This window comes from Melanerpes formicivorus, unplaced genomic scaffold, assembly GCF_026170545.1.
Source record: "Melanerpes formicivorus ecotype bairdi unplaced genomic scaffold, bMelFor1.0.p_v2 SCAF_6, whole genome shotgun sequence".
Taxonomy (NCBI): domain Eukaryota; kingdom Metazoa; phylum Chordata; class Aves; order Piciformes; family Picidae; genus Melanerpes; species Melanerpes formicivorus.
In genome coordinates, this window is record NW_027142358.1 from 11,158,911 (window position 1) to 11,174,197 (window position 15,287).

Here is a 15,287-nt window from a genome sequence, read left to right on the forward strand (position 1 = left end):
TAATGTCTGCTAGATGTGACACAGTCATAATCCATGCATGAGAGGGTTGCAATTTATTGTATACCTTTTGGAAAGGTGTGTTATGCACATTCCACTCTTCCTTGCAAATAGCCAATTAAAAGGTCTGCAGATACTCTATCCAGATAACACAGGCTGTAAGAGTGCATTTTCTTTCTGAATAAAGGTAGAGATGGACAGTGTTCTTGCTGAGAGTCTAAGAGTCTATAAACTCTTGCATACCAAAGGAAGGAAGATAAAGAGGCTCAAGTACAGGCTTAATATTTCTAGAAGCCTCAACAAATAAATTTTGGAAAATTTTCAGGGGTGGGAGAAGGGGTGAGGTAGATAGGTAGACAACCAGAGCATTTCATTGCGTAGTGAATCACAGAAGCCATTTTTCTAATGGAATTGAGCTATGAAAGTCATAGTCAGCATGTGAAAGACTTTTATTTTCTGTTAATAAGTGTCTGCTCTTTTTGAAATAATTGAATTATGTTACTAGGGAATAAACTAATCTATCTTGAATAAAACTTTACTTGCTTTCTACAATAAGTTATTAATAGAAAAATTAAAGCTAAGCTAAGAAATACACATTAAATATTGCATTATTTGATTTTATGATTGATGGCAAAGATAAATGTGATTTAAAAAAAAAATAATAAATTGCCAGACTTTGGATTTAGCAGCTGAATCAAGGCTTTGGCAGTTCTCAATTTCTTTACATTTCTGGGGTTGGAGTGGCTGGAGAGCTCCCAAACAGAGAGGGACCTGGGAGTGCTGATCGACAGCCACTTGAATATGAGCCAGCAGTGTGCCCAGGTGGCCAAGAGGGCCAATGGCATCCTGGCCTGCATTAGGAATAGTGTGGCCAGCAAGAGCAGGGAAGTCATTGTGCCCCTGTACTCTGCACTGGTTAGGCCACACCTTGAGTACTGTGTCCAGTTCTGGGCCCCTCAGTTTAAGAAGGACATCGAAACACTTGAACGTGTCCAGAGAAGGGCAACAAGGCTGGTGAGAAGCCTTGAACACAAGCCCTGTGAGGAGAGGCTGAGGGAGCTGGGATTGTTTAGCCTGGAGAAGAGGAGGCTCAGGGGTGACCTCATTGCCCTCTACAACTACCTGAGGGGTGGTTGTGGCCAGGAAGGGGTTGGTCTCTTCTCCCAGGCAACCAGCACCAGAACAAGAGGACACAGTCTCAAGCTGCGCCAGGGGAGGTTTAGACTCGAGGTGAGGAGGAAGTTCTTCACCGAGCGAGTCATTCGTCATTGGAACGGGTTGCCCAGGGAGGTGGTTGAGTCACCATCCCTGGAGGCGTTCAAGAGGAGATTGGACGTGGCACTTGGTGCCATAGTCTAGTCATGGGGTCTGTGTTGATAGGTTGGACTCGATGATCCTCGAGGTCTCTTCCAACCTAAGTTATACTGTGATACATGGATGAAAAAATTACATCATTGCTCACAACTTCTGTTTATAGCGGGTCAGATACCTAGTGAGAGCAGAGTGTTTGAACCCACCTCACTTACACAGCAGGGTAAATTCAGGTAGTAAGGCAGAAGAGGTTATGTGCACAGATCCCCGTGCTGGGAGCTGCTTCACTCCTTGGTTACATGGCTGGGCATGTACATGTCCTGTAGTGAGGGTGACAATGACTCCAATGTGTGGCATGCACAGACTGTGCAAACAGTTTCTTATCCTTTGAGCACACGAGTACTTGCATCACAGGACTGAATGCAATTTCTGCCACTTTGATGGATAACTATTTTGTTTATATGTAAGTAAGGATGGCAACAACAAGCCATTAATCACAAAAAACCCCATTTAATGATGATTAAGACGTCAGCCTAATTCTTGTGCACAGCTAAGGACTGATGGAGATGAACCACATGAAAATTATCTGAGCACCTGTTCTGGTAACTTTCTTTATGCTCATTTTTGTTCTGATAGTTTACAATTTGTAATTGCAAAGCACAGATTGTTGAAATGAATTACTGATGTCAATCAGTAAGTCAGCATACAAGAACACAGAGAGTCACGTTTCTTTTTGTATTCTAAATGAAAAGATTTCTTCCAGATTCTTTCTTTGATCATTAGACTCTTAAACAAGCAAACATTACTTAGTTGCTAAGCCACAGGCTGAAGTTCATTAGTGTGTTAGCACAAATATTGGAAAAAGAGTACTAAACCAATATTAGATAGAGGACCTGTGCGGAGGCTGGAAGTAATGCAATGAACGTGACACCAGAACATTTTGAATGATTGCTCACAGTGATTAAAACCACTTCTGTTTGCAAAAACCCACTCCACTCAGCAAGGAAAAGTGCAAACCCAGAGCAGATCTGGTTTTCTGCTACTTATGTCTGTAAGACTTCACTGAAAGTACAATAGATTTAATAGTCTGCAGAATAATTTTGTGTATATTCCTTATTTTAAATGTTGACTAGATCTATTGATATGACTTTCTTTGTCTGATGGTGATCCTTAAAATGGCTTTCATTAGAATGCTTTTAACCATAGCTTGGAAGCAGAGTGCTAACTTAAATAGCCTATTTGGGAACCCAACTGAAAAGCTTCACAGAGCCATTCTGGATTCATAGATGTTTCAGGTTTAATGCATGAAAGCAATATTTTAACACAGATCCTTTTTGCAGAGGCTGCTGAAGTTTGCAAGATGTCATGCTAGTTTGGAATTTTTTGATACTTGGTTTATTAAGTAACTGAACTAATGGTTCATGCCTTTGTGTTCTTTACAGATATTCAATACAGTGAGAGAAGAAGGAGCAGAAGATGTTTTTGAGTGTTTTCCTCAGCTTCTGAGAAATCTCCCAGCGTTTGATACAAACTCTATATGCAAGGGTGATGGTTTTTGTGTCAGACCATGTGTAACAGGTGCTTGCTGCCAGTATCGTGCCACTTCACAGAGAACTGCCCTCTCTAACTATATAACTGGTGCTTTACTAGAAGCAACTACATCATTAGGAGCAAGAAGTGGTCTTTTGAATATCTTTGGAGGATCAACTGGAAGAACAATGCTTAAAGGTAATGAAGATATGAATTTTTGAATTGTTCTGACTTTGTAGTGTGTAATGCAAAATATATAATGCTATATAATACTGTGTTCTTATGTACTCATAAGTGAACTTAACAGATAAAAAAGATTTTCATATTTTCAATAACTGTCTTAAGGACTAGCTATGTTAGTTTAATCATGTAAAAATGCATACAAAGCTGGAAGAATTCTTATTACAGAATGGACACCTTTTTATATGGTTTTGGTCTTTGATTTTTTTAGAAATGTTACTGTCTGCATCAAAAATTAATACCTAGGCCATTGTTGTTGAGGTGTTCCTCTGTGTAGTTTTTCTCATTCACCAAACACTCAAGCTTATGGGCTCACTTGGTTAAAGACTTGAGCAAGGCGAATACTCAGTCATTATTGTTGTCATACTACTAGCTGTCAGCAGTGTGTGGTAAATATGTTCAATTAATTACTGACTTCTTGTTGGTTTTCTCCCAGGCCTATCATCTTGCTAGTATTGGAGCATTTCAAATAATGTGGGTATAATCTGTGTGGAAAATGCCTAATGAGGGTGGATGTTACATACTAAGTTTCCATGCTGTGATTTAATTTGGTCACTTTTGGAAGGTAAAGAGGACAAAGGCATTCTTGGTACACATTAGTGACTACCTTTTATATTAATTTTTAATTAATGCCTAGAATATTTCCTAAGGTACTCAAGGATTTCAGGGTTCTGTAACAAAAAATGTCATATCTCAGTGATAGATTTGAAGTATGTGGCTATTACAGCTTGCCCAAAATTTTACAGGAATATAACACAGTACAGGATTCTCAGTGTCTTTAACTAGTTCAGATACTAATCTCACTTTTACAGACTGATCAGATTGTCTTATTTTATTTTAAATAGTGGTCCTGTCTAGATTTAATTAATCTCAGGGTGAATCAAATGGCAAAGAGAGGCACTAAACCGATACAACAGGTACAGATGGCAAGCTATAGCTTCTAAGGGAATTTCAGTTGTATGTTGAGCAATGTTACGTTGAGCAACATTACTAAACTGCGTGTACCTTCATCATCTGTGAGAGACAAGGATATGTACAATACAGTGCCCTATTTTGGTAGGATTTTTCCATTTTATTTTGTTTGGGTTTTGCTTGTTCTAGGGAGATGAGCACTTCAGTAAAATAAACACCTACATTCCTGTGGCAGCTCTGGAAAGCCAGGTTAAAAGAAGTGTGTCATGTACTTGGTGGTGCAGTACGGTGAACCTTCTTCCTGCGGAGTGGGACAAGAAAGCATAGAGTTTTGGTGTCCCAGACACGATCAAGTACAAATGTCAGGTTCCCATGGGCATGTTACTGCAGTGCCTGAAAAGCCCAGCTGGTGAATCTCACTGTAGAGCTGCAGGCTCCAACCGAGTCCTGAAACTGGAAGTACCAGCAGTGATTACCTTAGGCTCACTGACATGCTAATATGGTTGTACCTTTTTATAGAGTCTGACCTAGTGACTGCATGTGTGCTTTGTGTAACAGCACACATTGCACTGGTTTGGGGATCACTGTGATGTCCATATTATATGGTGGTGTTGGATTCTGAACCCAGGGATATGAGACCATAAAAGCCAAGATCTTGATTTGCAATTCCTCAGGCAGCTTGCGTAGGCAATAGAGATTTTATTTACTGTAGTAGTCTCCATTGAGGAAGAGGTGTCCTGCAGCTTTAGAATATTGAGGTATTCTCTGTATATAGGTTTACATTTAGATTTTTCACAGTGATTTAATATCCCTGTTCAGCCTGGAGTGGGTTCAAGGGAGACTTTATAGTGGTTTTCCAGTACCTGAGTGGGGCCTACAAGAAAGCTGAGAAAGGGCTATTTACAAGGGCTTGTAGCACTAGAACAAGGGGCAATGGTTTTGAACTAGAGAAGGGTATATTTAGATTGGACATTAGGAAGAAGTTCTTTACGGTAAGGCTGGTGGAACACTGGAACAGGCTGCCAAAGTACGTGGTGGAGGCCCCATTCCTGGAGACATTCAAGGTCAGGCTTGATTGGACCCTGACTAACACAATCTAGTTGGGGATGTCCCTGCTTACTGCATGGAGGTTAGACTAGATGACCTTTAAAGGTCCCTTCCAACCCAATTCATTCTATGGTTCTATCTTGCTGAAGAATGGAGGGAAGACACTAATTCTGTTTCAGTGTTCCTGATCAAAACAATAAAATGATTCTTGTTACTGTGCTTCATGAGCTGTGGCAGGATAGATTTTCAAGTGTTAATTTGGTTCCATAAAAGCTTCAAATTATAGCTTTTCAGTCTTTGTATTTAATAATTTATGTTTTAAAGTTGTGTGTTAGAGCATGTCTTATAGTTCTTCTTTTAAAATTATACTTGAAATAGGACTTGCAATGCAAGAAGACATCATACTACAATCAAAGGTCCAAGCATAAATGTCCTGATGGCAATACAGGAGAACACTGTTGTGATGGCAGTTTCTTTCAGAAAAAAACAACTGTAGACATCTGGTTTGTGCAGGGTAGTGCTGTGTGGAGACACTTGACCTGTTGCTGACTCATTCAGACCTGAAGTGGAGTATTTTCATGATGCAGGGAAATCCCCTATTTTGCTTATTTGAAAACAACATAAGCAGCCCTGGTTAATAATCCTTCAAAACAAGACCCTTTCTGGTAATGGCACTAACTGAGATGGTGGTAGTTTCAGTATCATTGCACCATACTTGGCTATTCAGAGGCGGCCATGCCCAAAGGCAGCAAATGTATTGATTACTTGAAATAAATAAAAAGAACCACTGTCAAATGAAAATACGAACACCAATAGCACTGGCATAGGTGGAACTAGAATGCATTATGAAAAGTAAGATAATGTAAATTTATTTTAAAATCTCTTCCACAGTAATTTGGACTATTACATAAGTGTAAGGAATTGTTGAACTATCTAGTTACAGTTCTGCCACTCAGAAGTTTGAACTCAAACTTCCTTTGTGTCCTATAAATGTTGTATTAGTGAAAAAACTTTGTGAATAAAAGCTGAAAGAAGTGGTGAATTAGTAGGAAGTAATTAGTGTAAACTATTTTTGTGGTGGATCCAGTTCCAACAGATCTTTACTTTGTAGATACGCACCACATGAAAGTGCTGCGGAAGACTTGCTGTATTGCTTGCGTTGCAGTATGTCCAGTTTTGTGCCAAGGACATGTAACACGATAGTAAGGGCCACGTCAAGTAGATATATATCTTCCACCAGGTAAAATTGTTCCTCAGCCTGCTACAAATTAAGCTTCAGTGCAGCCATGAAACTGAGGACACAGTTCAGATCACGAAAATTCTATGGTAATTATTAGTGCACTTGGAATGATTTTGGGGAAAGTTCTAAAAAAGCTTCAAGAAGTGAACTTGTTTTTTAAAAGTGGTCTGTATCAGCCAGCCTTGAAAAGATAGCAAGGGCTGTTGGATTTATGTTTGGAGGACCTCTTCTGGACCAGATAACATTCCACTAATTTTCTTTCAAAATGTTTGCAATTCCTGGAGATAAAGTTCAGCACTCTTGCAGAGTCCATTTAAAGAGGAGCCCATTACTTTCATTAGGGTAGTCCTTCCTGATTTAAAAGGACTTCTCAAAACCCTTATGTGCTCTGTAGTTAGGAATTTTTTGTAATATCTGCCCTGGGAATAAGAATACTGCAGTCAGAGAGTCCCTGATTATGGGACAGCCTCCTGATTTTATGTCTCTCTAGCATGAAACACATTGTGAGTTCTTCATGTTCAGTCCTTCATGAGTTATTTAGTGACCTGAGCAATGAACCTTCCAGTCATAAGTGTTCTAATTCTAGGAAATAACTGTTCTAAGTTTTTGTTCTGTAGCTAAGAACCCTGAATGATGTCCCCAGGGTTAGGGTAGTCTTGTGCCCAGATCAGTGTTGTTCATTCCAGAGAAGGCTTCCAAACATAACAGACCTCCAAAGCCAGAATTCCCAGTCACATGGATTTGGGACTGAGAGACTTTAAAAACTCCTGTAGGACATGTTCTGTAGGAGACTCACCTCTTGTGTCTGGAGCAGTGAATCTGCAAGCCCAGCTCTCAAATGGCTCACATTGCTGTCAGGCTCCCAACTGAGAATCTGCAACTCTGGTCCTGGTAGCACAGGGACAGTCTGAGAGTAGACTCCCGGGAACCACAGATGCCTGGAGTTCCCACAGTTGGTCAGTGACATTCACATCCTTGTCAGCATCTTTGTTACTATGCAGAGCATAATTTTCACATATGAACACTGAAGATGTTTCAGCTACTCTGTTTTAGCACCTCTGCATGTAACTCAGAATTTCTGGTTAGTAAGAAGTTTTGAGACTAGCCTTCAGTGGGATTTGGATTGAAACCAGATTTCCTGCTGTAGAAGGGAAATCCTGCTTCTCAGCCTCTTCTGTTTCTTGCAAATTGATTGTTACAGAAGGTTTGTTCATAGCTGTGAATGGGACAGAACTTTCACTGGAACCATATTTGAAGATTCAGTCATTGTCACAGGACATGTGACGTGTCTACATTTAATGGAGGGAAAAAAAAAAGTTTTGGGTCTTTTTTAATCTTAAGGAACCAGAGCATGAGAAAATGTTTGTGCTTTGTATTTGATACCTGTATCCAGAGTAATTGTTGGAAAGAAGCTTATACCCTCCCTTCCCTGCCCCCCTGCATGCTCCTCCCTCCTCCAAAGATAAATTCTGTACCTTTGTAATCTGGGCGGGGGTGGGGGGTGGGGGGGTGGGAAATAAGTGAAAGTAAAAAAAGGTTTCTGAGAGGATGGAGCAAACTTCAAACATTTTGTATCAGTATTCTTTTCACTTTAGTGTCTTTAAAAACTGTGCAAGTCTGAGACCACTTTGTTAAGTGATATAAATCCGACTACACCGTTGATCACTGTTGTCCCTCTTCCGGAGAAAGTTCACTCAGAACTTAAGTAGGCAACAGCACTTTTTGACCAAGAACAGAAGGAAATTGGTTTGTCATGAAAGCGGAGGCAGACTGTATTGATCTTAAGAAAACCTACTTAATACATCCCTCAGTATTCAGAGATTACCCCTTTTCTGTAATCAGACTCTGCCATCAGCAAAAGTTGGGCAGCAAACAAGACACAAGACTCTCTGACTTTTCCCACTGCTGTTTCTTGTACCCTTTGCACAAGACTTATTGTTACAATATCAGGGAAATTCCAGGATCCCTGAAGCTGGGGCAATTGACTGACAGTTATATGCCAGAGCCATAGGCAATAACAGGTCTTATGTTCACAGATTTAGGAAGGCCAGTATGATTTAGCTGAGCTGTGTGTGTTTGTGCTGAAGATTTAAGGCTATCTAGAGTGAAGCCGAATGAGCTGAGATTCAAACATGGGAAGATGTAACATGTCTCTCACTGAGAATCTAAGGTAAGAAGATGTGTCAGATAACACACTGTGGGAGAGGAAGTCAAATCCAGGACATACATCAGACAGTAAGTAGATAATATGACACGAGGCAAGGGTGTGAGTAAGGAAATCAAGGATTTCATGCTGCTCTATTGGCTCTGGGGTGTAGGTCAGGAAGACAGGAGCAAGTGCAGGTCATCTGGTTAGGGGAAGAACTAAAAGTGACATGTCAGGAAGCACTGACCAAGGCTGAGATGACAGAATGAAGGAGAAAGATTTGAGAGGACAGCTGTAGTCAAGGGATACCTAAGACCATCTGGATCTGGCTATGATGGTTGTCTCTATAAACTGGCAGGAAGGAAAGATCACTGTGGTCAGTCTCCCAGACCTCTCACCCTGTGGTCAAACCTGGTTGCAACCAGGTTGGTCACAGCAAGGGCAGCAGGAGAAGGAGGAGGAGGAGGATCTTTGCGAACATTAATTTAACAAAAACTTCCTTTAATCTAACATGTTTAATTCATTGTAGGCACAAAGAATTAAGCTCTGCCAGCATAGCTTTTCTCATACTTAAAGTCCACTTTCTGGGTTCAGTAAGGTTTATTACTGTAAGATTAAAAGATACAGAATTGATACAGACAGTAGATTGAAGTTAACTAAGTGAAAAAAGATTAATCTACAGAATTGTTCCTTTGGACATAACAGGTATCATACTCGTGGTATAGGGTGGTTCACATTTGTGTCACTCTAGATATCCTCACCAGTGTATAGAGCTAAGTAGTCAGTGTGTAGAGCTATGTAGTTAAGAAACAGAATGGAGTTTTGCATGGTTTTATATAGGTCTTAATTCAATAATACTGTGTGGGAGTTTGGGATACTGATGATACTTTGACTTCTGTAGCTGAGTCTCTGCTTACAGCAGTATATTTGATGGTAGTCTATAGCTGTTATTTCCACCAGCAGAAAAAAAGACTTTAAATTCATAGAATAAATCTGATTGTGGTATTAGAACTTTGTTGCAAGGACGGGAATGAGAGACATACTGATGTCTGTTGATGAAGGCTGAGAGAATTGAAATTTGTGCAGTTTTAAAATCAAACTTCTTAATTCTTTAGGAAAAAAAGTTGAATAGGATTCTAAGTGCAGAGAGTTAATTCTTGAACTGTTTGTTATTGTTTATTATTATAAAGTCTGAAATTTTGTTTGAATGGGCCCTGTATAAGTAGTATCCATGGGAACTTTTGAAGTGTAGAATGGAACTTTGTCAGTTTGTTTATGCTAGCCTGTCAATCTTAAGCAAAAAAACCCCAAGGTCCTCAAAATTCCCTTAAAGTTTCTAGGAAACAAGTTAGAAGGAAAAATCAACTTTGTAGGATAATGCTGTTTTATTTATATGCAGACACAATATTTCTTAGGTTAAATTCAAAAGATATATAGTACAGTTTTCTTAGTAGCATCAAGAACATTCTGGGTTTTTTCTTTATATTTTGCATTTATAATTAGTAGAAAAGTCTTTAGTATTGACCTCTAATGACAAGAAAGGTTTAACCTGATGGATTTTTTGTGTTTTTCAGGGAGAAAACATTAATAACATGAATATTTGTAATAAAATTAATTTTAAGATTCTATACTGTATTCCCATGTTAATTAACACAAATTCTTCAGAAATCTAAGCATATTAATTTCATCTGGAAGTTGAAAGCAACACTAAATTGTCATATGTTGGTGTTGTCAATGAAAAAATAATGGGGTGTTGGCTGGATCCCATCATGGTTCCACCAGCAGAGGTTTTTCAGACAAAACGTATATTCCCTGTATAAACAACATGACTCTGAGTGTACTGCTCACATTCCAGTTCTGCATGGATCACACTCTCAGACTTTCTGGGGAAATGGAGAAAGATTTCTTGTGGCTGTGTATTGTTTTTCACACTTGTGTACTCTAGCGACTTTTGTAACTAACTTTTCCCTGGTGTAGTCCTGCTGCTTATAAAAGCAATGTAAACTGTGTGTAGACAAGGCTGAGGTTAGAGTGCAAAAAAAGAAGTGATAAAAGTGCCAGCCTGATATTAATGGCTGTTGGGATCAAGGCAGAGTTCTGGTGTCTACTTCATTTGTGAACATAGATGCTGCCTGAAAGTCTATGGTATCTTTCTGAGACTCTCTATTTTTAATTTCTTTATGGTTAATCAAAATTCTGGAAGCCTAAGGGAGGTTTTCGTCTTATTTCCCTCTCGAAAGTTGCCTAAGTCATCATAGTCCTTTTGTCCTGTTAAAGCTAATGCTGTTACCTTTTATTAGAGACTCTAGTGCAGAGGGTGTCATGTCCGTGAAGGTAGGGCATTTGCTAATAAAGAATCCCATGTTGCAGTTTTTGGAATGTTTCAGCTGAAGTTTCCTAAAACAAAACTTAACTCAGTTTATTACTTTTGGCCTGTTTAAACAACAGTGATATAAATATAACTAGTAGAAAAGCTTGGGTGTAGGCTAACTTATTTCTTAATATATTTAAAGACAAAAATCCAGCAGCATTTAAATTGCTCTTGTTTATAACTCTGCTGTCAAAATCAAATGCTTTTAGTGTTAGCACGATGTATGCTTGTCCCTAATTTCTAAACTTCCTTCCGTTGGAATCCCAGTGTTTTAGCTGGAGAGGTGGGTAACCTGACCTTTCAGTGAGCCAGCCAAATACATGTCTTCTTCATGGCTTACTCAGGGTATGTCAGTTATGCATTTTGACACAGATTGTAGCTTTAAACTGAGCAGCTGTTGCCTGACTGTTAGTTTGAACAAGTGCAGTGTGCTGACTTTGTGTAGCGTTGGAAGTATCCGCTCTTCTGGCATTTTAGGAGGAATCTAAGATTCAATGGAGGAAATATTTGCTGGTAAGATTTGCGTTTCTGTGCTCCATAGTAACCAGTTCTGCTTATATGTAGGTAGTTAAAAAAGTGTTAGCTTTATCTGCAGAGTTAGACGTGGACTGGGTGGGAGGTTTCTAGTCTAATATCAGGTCTATAATGTCTACATTTACTGATAGTCCTTTAAGGACACTTAAAACTGTTGCTACATAGAAAATGAAGTAAAGATTTAATATAAACAATATGAAATACAAAGTCTTTTCTCAGTCTTAAGTGCATATTTTTATTTGAATATGTTTCAAATGCAATGCAATGTAAATATAATTCAGTTATTCTTTGCATTTATTTGGTTCATGTGGCAATTATTCTGATATTAAATGAAGTTGTGGGACATTCCTTTGTTTCTTATTCTACAAAAATAAGTGATTGCTACTGTAAAAGCTGGACATAATATGAATGTCACCTATAATAAGTTTTTTAAAGTACCAGAACCAGGTAATTATTTTTTTGAATATAAATCCACTGCTGGTGTTTTCCTTTAACAAGCTTTTGTTCTTGGGTCTTCAGTATGCAAATTTATACCTTGTAACCAGTTTGTGTTTTGTGGATTCTTAAGGCAGGTTTTTTGGTTTTGTTTTCCTTTGTGAATGGCATGAGTCATAGCATCACATAAAAGCACTGGTTTGCTACTGTTTGGTAATGAGTAAACACCTGTATTTACTCTTTTTTTTTTTTTTTTTTTTTTTTTTTTTTTAACCTGGCATATGTAACTTGAATGAATGTTCATAGCATTTAATTCTGTGAAAGGAATGTCTTTCATGTGTAAACCCTCCCAGCTAACCTGGCTGTTAGCTATAAAGCTATGACGAACATTCACCATTCAAAGAGATGGCATCGCATTGCAATAGAAAGATTTTACTGGTTGTCAATACCTTTACTACCACCTCAGTGATTTCAACAGCAGTGGGGAAAAAAAACCAAAAAGAAGACATAAAAAACCCAACCCCAACCCTGATATCAGGTGCATCTGTGTTAATTGCAAAATAGTAATGGTTTTAATCTATTTATTTGGTCACTAGTAACCAGTGTCAGATGCCTAGCAGGATTACAGGAAATGGAGGGAAAAATATCTTAATTAATTTCCCGAATATTAAAAGAATACATTCAACTCAGACCCTGCGTTTGGTAGGTTGTTTTGTGTTTTGGCTTTGATTTGAGGTAAAAGGATGCAAACATTTCCTAGAAAATAAGTTGAAGTGAGAGTTTTTGGTCGTGCACAATTTTAGATTTTATTTAAGAAGTTTCATATTGACATAGTTTTCTAATGTTTTAAGTATTCACTTTAGAAAGAGTTGTTTCATACAAAAATTCTGAAGTACATAAATTACCAGTGAAATTTTTTCAAGCATGAACTGAAAATCTTTTGTCCACATAATACTAGAAATACAATTTGATGCTAAAAGTACACTCAGTTGCTTCTTATGAATGTGCAGCAGTTAAATATTTTCATCCTTTGTTTCTCGTGGACTCAGTACAGGAGATTTCATGACTGTTTTCAGCTTTTTTTTGAAAGAAAGTGTTCCAATCTTCTAGAAAGAAGATAGATATGATGCTTTTTCACTAGGTTTTCCCTCTTTCCCTGCACTCCCATCATCATTTCAATTCCCGTTTCCTTTGATGCTTTGGAGTAAAGCACAGACACACACCTTTTGAATTAACCACTTTGATAGCAGTGTCTTCTGAGAGCATTTTTCTTTGGTGGGGGGAAAGAAATCTCAGTCTGGAAAAAAACATGGTTTAGATAATGTTACTGTTAGACACAGAGAAGATTTTATCTGAATTTGTTTGCTTGTGTTTGCTTGTTCAGAACTAAATTGTGAAGCTCTGCAGAGAAAATTGGTATGCCTAAAGGCATTAAAATACACGTTGGGTTTTTTTTTCTACTGCACTTTTAGTTGAACTGCAGCCACTGGAACTGCAGTAAGACTTCTGCAAATCTCAGAAGGGCATAATGCACTAAATACCCTAGTTTGTTTTCATATGCCCAACTATCCTAAGCTTCGCAAGGTCATGCTAGAACGTGTAGGTTAAAGACTTGTTGAATCTTTTGAGAGATTCTTAACATATCATTTTTATCAGTGAATAAATTAAACAAAACTGCTGTTAAAAGACACAATAAACCATTATGCCATTAATAACTGAAGCTAAGAAAAAAGTACAATAACTGATTTGAATTTTAAAAGGTAAGAAAAAAGGTTAATGTGGTCCAAAAAGAAAACTTTTGCTGCATTTGCTAAGAAGAGTTAAATCATTGTAATTAGTTCTGATTTTCTGTCAGTCTTTCATGACTGAGAAAATGTAACTACTGTTTTATGAACTTATATATAGTGTCATACATTAAACCAGCTTCAAATAGTTTGGTTATTATTTAACTTTTTTTAATTTGAGAGATAAAATGAACCTTTAAAACAATTTAATCTTCATTTCAGATCTTCATAACATGCTGTTTTGTACCTGCTGTGAAATAGATCATAGAATCAGTCAGGGTTGGAAGGGACCACAAGGATCATCTAGTTCCAACCCCCCCTGCCATGGGCAGGGACACCCCACACTAGATCAGGCTGGCCAGAGCCCCATCCAGCCTGGTCTTAAACACCTCCAGGGACAGGGCCTCAACCACCTCCCTGGACAACCCATTCCAGTGCTTCACCACTCTCATGGTGAAGAACTTCCTCACTTCCAGTCTGAATCTCCCCACCTCCAGTTTCATTCCACTGCCCCTAGTCCTATCACCTGATATCCTAGGAAGCCCCTCCCCAGCCTTCTTGTAGCCTCCTTCAGATACTGGAAGACCACAATAAGGTCACCTCGGAACCTTCTTTTCTCCAGACTGAACAGCCCCAGCTCTCTCAGTCTGTCCTCATAGGAGAGGTGCTCCAGCCCTCTGATCATCCTCGTGGCCCTTCTCTGAACACGTTCCAGCATGTCCATATCTGTCTTCTTTACCACACTGGTAAAGGATTGTGCATGTTAAGCCTCCTAAAGTTGTCATGAAACTGTTGAAAGAGAAAGAGGGGCTGGCTTCAGATACTGGTTTTCTTGAAGTTGGTAGGAGGATTTTGCATAGAAACTTAGTGTTCAGGAGGAAAAAATGTTAGGAATTTTCTCTAGCCAAAAATAGAGTGAATAGCTTTTAAAAAGACAACAGGGAAAACCTAAACTAGATTTTAAGTTCTGCATGCAGAGATACAGTTATACCTGTGTCTGTAACTAGGATTTCTATGTGCTACCAAACCCTAGACTTTTTTTGGTGTAAAATAAACAGCCAAACTCCAAATTTTCTTATGAATAGAATAGAATAAACCAGGTTGGAAGAGACCTTCAAGATCATCGCATCCAACCTATCACCCAACCCACCTAATCAACTAAACCATGCAACCAAGCAACGTTAACATTGAGAACATTATGTGCATTAAGAGGAAAAATTAATCTTTTGTCTATGTGGAATTATATGACTTTGAAATAATAAATAAGTTGGGTATTTGTAAAGGAAATATTTTTTACAAAAACCATCAACTGATTGCCCCAAACACCTGCAGAAATTAGTAAACCTTTTGGTCACACAGATATGAAGTAAATTTATGTAAATGTGCAGTGATTTCATTGAACATGCTGACTTTTTGGGGGGGAAACAAGTGTTTTTTTTAAGAAATACCTCTTTTATGTATAAAATGTTGTCTCTTTTAAAAAATGTAATTGCGTTCTTCACATTTCTCTAAGCCTTGTAGAAAGTGTGAAAATGATAGTTTCGAGTTTACATCTTATTTGACTTACAGCAGACTCTTGCAGGCTGTGTTCCTGCTTATTTACTTTCTCTCATATGACTGAAGGGTAAAGAAGTGCAGGCATTTTGTATGTCAAAACCAAAATTAACCCCCAATATTTGCATAGTTTGGAAATTGACCACGATTTTAGAAAAAGGAAACAAAGTTACTCTTTTTCCATTG

At 38.4% G+C, this 15,287-nt stretch overlaps 1 protein-coding gene across 4 annotated transcripts in view; it reads left to right on the forward strand.

Moving 5' to 3' along the window:
- PLCE1 (phospholipase C epsilon 1) overlaps nucleotides 1-15,287 on the forward strand; it is a 142,236-nt gene that overhangs the window by 60,708 nt on the left and 66,241 nt on the right. For all 4 annotated transcript variants that reach the window (XM_068139681.1, XM_068139682.1, XM_068139683.1 and 1 more), the window contains exon 3: nucleotides 2,751-3,036. In XM_068139681.1, the coding sequence (XP_067995782.1) occupies nucleotides 2,751-3,036 (286 nt within the window). The remainder of the gene's footprint in view (nucleotides 1-2,750; nucleotides 3,037-15,287) is intronic.